Raw genomic sequence first — 5,135 nt, 5'->3', positions numbered from 1 at the left:
TTTCCCTACTCATACACTATTTGTGGTAAACCCTCATGCCCAGCAGGGTAGTAGATTAGATGGCATGCTGGTTGTGTTGTAAGGATCATCTTCTCCCTGTTGGTAATCTAGGGTTGCCAGCCTCCAGGTGGGCACTGGAGATCTCCCGCTTTTACAACTGATCTCCAGCTGGCAGAGATAGGCTCCCCTGGAGAAAATGGCTTCTTTGAAGGTTGGACTCTGTGGCATTGTACCCTGCTGAGGCCCCTCCCCTCCCCAAACCCCGCCCTCTTCTGGATCCAACCCCAAAGTCTCCAGGTATTTTCCAACCCAGACCTGGCAACCCTATGGTAATCACACAGTTGGGACATTTAAGACAAAAACATTTTTCAAGCATGCTGGCACTGGCTGCTTCACATCAGACATGGCTGTCATTCACAGCCCAAAATGCATACAGATTTCTTGAGTACAAGAGGATTTGCAGTGTTTGCTTGTGTTAAACTTGTTTGGTCTTCTTTGGAATGCTTTATTTTCAAGGGGGGAGGGGAATCCCCTGATAGGGCATGGGGGAGTCATTCTGAATGCTGAATAGTTTGAATGCAAAGTGTAGTCACAGAGAAGTAGGAAGATGTTAGTTGTTTAATGAGACAACACCATGCATAATTTTGAATGGGAAAGTTTTAAAAGGCTGAAGGAAGAGGCCATAAACGTTATATGTTATATTCAATTGATTTTGTTTTGAATTTCCGAAGGAAAGCAGCCATGCAGTAAAAACATATTGTACTAACGTCTTTTATTGTGATAAATATGAGTATACAGACTTTTTCAGTTTGACAGCTCTTAATAGAATGTAAAATTACACAGAGAGGATTTTAATAAAAATGGAACAAACAGGCATTGCACAGAGGTGGTTGTCATTTACTAATAACAATTAAATACCATTATTTGAGGCTTGTATATACCCTTTGGTTTAAGGATGTATTGACTGTGAAGCCTTGAAAGGATGGTGTTCACCTTTAATTGCATGATAACCAATCAGAAATGTTTATAGATCTTATGCAAGTTTTTAAAAACCAGTTTTTAAGAACCTGCTAACATAAAAAGAGGCTTGCAAGATCAGACCACATGTCTGTCTAAAGATCATCATCCTGTTTCTCATGGAGGCCAGGCAGAGGCACTTAAGAAAGCCACAAACAGAGTATAAAAACCATAGCTTTCCCTGGTGTGGCTTGCAGCAGCTGGAATTCAAAGATGTACCATTTCATTATAAGCAATAGCAGAAACCCATCCATGATCTTCTTTCATTTCTCATGTGAAAAGGGAGTTTATATGCTAGTCAGTGATATGTGGACTTTCATTTGTTTACATTTTTCAAATAGTCACTGAAGTTCTTGGTAATAACCTGAATGTTTAGATCTGCCATTCTCAGGACTGAATTAGCACTCCATTGGTATTTTGTAAGGTCATCTCCAATGATCTGCATAATATGAAAATCTCCAATATCTGGTATGAGATAGTCTATGGTCCCTTCTGAATTGAAATCCCAGGGATGTTTTTCACATGTACATTTTCATAAAGGTAAAGGTAAAGGTTCCCTTGCTCGAAAGCCAGTCGAATCCGACTCTAGGGTTGCGGTGCTCATCTCCATTTCAAAGCCGAAGAGCCAGCGCTGTCCGAAGACGTTTCCGTGGTCATGTGGCCGGCATGACTAAACACCAAGGCGCACGGAACGCTGTTACCTTCCCACCGAAGTGGTCCCTATTTATCTATTTATCTACATTTTCATACATGGCTATTATTTCTGTTTAGGGAGAAATGGGTACATGTATTCTATGATCAATGCTCCCTCTAAGCTGTGGAGTCTTGTGAGCAAAAATTCTATTTTGTGAGGTACTGGCATTAAAGTTGTGAGTGAGCAATTTGGCTGCTGCATAAATTAGTTTGCTCTGGAGCCGTCCTTCCTGAGCTAAGACAAAAACGTGTAAGCTGGAGGCTAAAAAGTTGTGAGCTAGTTCACACTAACTCACCTTAGAGGGAACACTGTCTATGATGTGCCTGTTTTGATATATGTATGTGTAATATCATTCAGTGCATGCCATAAGTTAAAGTTGCACAGCTGTCCCCTACACATCTGTATAGAAGTGGACCTACGTGATGGTAATACAAGATACATGTGCTGGGTTGCCATCTGATTCTTACAGAGTATATCAAATCTACTTGTGTAAGAATTTGTCACCAGTCTGCAGTTTGTCTCAGAACAGCAGACTACCCCAAAAGTGGTCAGTGGAAAGTTCCATGCAAGATGCAGAAAGCATTCATATGCATACACACGTACACACATGTCACACATACATTTATATCAAATAAGGTGTGGGTTGACACAAAGTAAAGTCCTGCCAGAGATCCAAACCAAAGTTGGATATAAATCCACACATCTAACTTTGCTACTCACTTCCGTACTGTGGCTAATGTTAGCATATGAGCTAAATATTTGCTTTTATATATGTTTGTGGTTGCTGACACACCTGGACTGTGCTTATGAATCCCTGTGGGTTTGGGAACTCTGTGTGTCTGTGTGCTGGGACAGCATCACCTGACAGGCTTCCTGCCTGCTGTTTATGCTAATGTAGTATGCACACACACACAGCTGGCAAAGGATCATGGGAACAAGACGAACATGGTGGGCCTTTGTTAGCAGAAAACAACAACTCTTGGGTTGCGTATTCTCCATTACTGAGAGAGAGGGTATCGCGCCCAGCAGAAACCTGATCTGCATCTGAATCCGTTTTCTGTCAAAGATGTCAGGAGCTTTTGCACAACAAAGAGATGTCCTCCAGTTGAGATTCACCACATGGCCAAAAGGGAATTCCAGGAGATAGCAATAAAGTTTCAAATGTTGCCCCATCCACAGTAACCAGCCCCCTTGCTACATGCAGCCAATAGGGAGAAGTTATGGATCTTGAAAGTCAGGTGAGATCATGAGCAGGCAAGCACCTCCCTCCTGAAGTTTACTCTATATAGCACAAAGCATGCTTTCAGCCAAGCCTTGCCTTGCTGTGTGCCTTGCCTTGCTTTGAGGGAGAGAGAGAGAGAGCTGAATAAAGCAGAGAGCTGCTGCCCTGCTTTAAGAGTGGGAACCAGCTTCATTCCACCAGCAACCATGCTGTTGCTGCCAAATTAAACTGCTACTGAGATGCTGGAAAGAGAGAGAAAGATGTTTCAGCGGCTGCTTTTGATGCTGGCCGGCTGGCCATGCATCCCAACCTCCCTAATCTTTCCTTAAGATAAAGCTCTCTATTGAGTTTCTCTGAAATGCGCAATCAGAGAAATTCTGCCACATCAGCCAACATGTTTTGGAGATGTGGAGAGAGCACCAAACCCCAGGGATCCTTCCCTTCCTATCACACCAGCAACAGACCTGGACTTCTAGACAGGTGAGCATATCATTGTTTCAGCCACATCCCTATTTCTAAGTAACCAACGAAACTATTTTGTCTTCATTTCTGTAATTCTAAAAGGAACTTTGTCTGTGTGATTGAGTGTGAGATTCTGTTATTGTATGTATGTGAAACCAAATATTATTACTCAGTAAAAAGAACAACTTGATTTTAAGATACTAGCCTTGTCTCCATTTATAACTGGGAAGTTCCTCGGGGGAATTTAAATCCTGTATACATAGGCTACAAGTCCACCAAACATTTATTTATCTTGCCTCTGTCGTATATAAGGCACTTAGGCTAACACTGCAATCCTAAGAACACTTTCCTAGGAGTAAAGCCCATTAAATAAAATCAGACCTACATCTGAGTAGACTGGTTTAGGATTACTCCCAGTATAACCAGATTTGATTGTACTTAGTTTGCAATCACTGAACTTAATTATGTTTCCAACGGCATGATTTTGATAATGTTTTTTTTTTCTCTTCCAACCTAGATGCTTTTGTTGGTGGGGTCATTGGCCTCATATTTGCTTACATTTGCTACAGACAGCACTACCCTCCATTGAGTAACCTGGCTTGTCACAAGCCCTATGCCAGCCTTCTGGTTCAGACATCGCTGAAGAAAGAAGATACATCTGCAGTGGATAATGCTACCAGCCTGCCTCTAGAAGGGATAACGGAAGGTCCAGTATGACTAATACACCTGCAAGATGAACTTTTAGCTCTTTCATACATTCCGCCAATCCAAACTGGTCTCTCTGCATAATAGTATCTCTTAACAGCTGTGAGTCTGCCATAACCTCTTCCTTTCATTACTCCATTTCCTTGCACTTGCATACTTTCTTCCTTGGGTTTCATTTGTTTTTGGGTTTTTTTTGTTATACACTGTTCCCTACAAAATAAAAGAATTGTTCATGGAAATAATGTTTCTGAAAGAAGCAAACATTTCAAGAGGACAAAGACTGAGATGAGACCTGTGAGATGCTGTTAATTATTATTAATCGACATTTATGTGGCACTTTTTATGTGGAGAATCCTTTACAATCCATAGCTTATTCACACTTGCTCCAGTCATGTGAAGTAGGTCATTGTTATTCCCATTTTAAGGATGTGGGGCTGACAGAATGGAAGAGAATGGCTTATCTGCTGAAACTGTGGCTGATCCAGAATGTGATCAAGTTTCAGGACCAACCTTTCATCCAGTGGACTGTATCAGCTACAGATGGGGGGGGGGTCTGTGCCTTCTGCTGAGAAGTTCTGGGTGATCTGAACTGCCACTGATGTCAGACCTACTTTCTCGAGACATGTCCAGCAGATGGCAAAATTAGGCCCTTGGATTTGTTCCTTTGTATCTCATATCTTTGTATACAAGTACAGCAATTTTCTGTTGCTGGTTGTCTTAACACATGGTGTGAATATTTTTTGTGTGCTGCCCATCAAGTTTTGGCAGGATTATTCTGAACTGGCTACAATGAAATAATGTTTTTTAAATACACAGAAGCATGAGAGCTGGAGAAGGCCAAGACTGCTGGCAGAAGTCATTCCTGAGCAAGATGTTGACAGTACAGTCATGCAAAGCTATCGGAAGTGTCAGCTGGCAATAACATATGTTGATAGGATCACTTGGACACTTTGTATTAACACATTAGTGTGTTTTTTCCCCTTGAGAGCACGGTAGTCATTACTTTCAAGCTGAATGAATCACTTGAAAACAGCA

General features: G+C 41.6%; 1 protein-coding gene across 1 annotated transcript in view; it reads left to right on the top strand.

Moving 5' to 3' along the window:
- PLPP4 (phospholipid phosphatase 4) overlaps positions 1-4,112 on the top strand; it is a 108,395-nt gene extending 104,283 nt beyond the window's left edge. Inside the window, exon 6 of the mRNA XM_015424275.1 lies at positions 3,913-4,112. Within this exon, the coding sequence (XP_015279761.1) occupies positions 3,913-4,112 (200 nt within the window). The remainder of the gene's footprint in view (positions 1-3,912) is intronic.
- The last annotated feature ends 1,023 nt before the right edge of the window (positions 4,113-5,135 follow it).

The sequence above is a fragment of the Gekko japonicus genome, unplaced genomic scaffold (genome assembly GCF_001447785.1).
Source record: "Gekko japonicus isolate JY-2015 unplaced genomic scaffold, Gekko_japonicus_V1.1 scaffold2253, whole genome shotgun sequence".
NCBI lineage: Eukaryota > Metazoa > Chordata > Lepidosauria > Squamata > Gekkonidae > Gekko > Gekko japonicus.
Note: the sequence above shows the minus strand (reverse complement) of the source record. Positions and strands in the feature narration are given on the sequence as shown.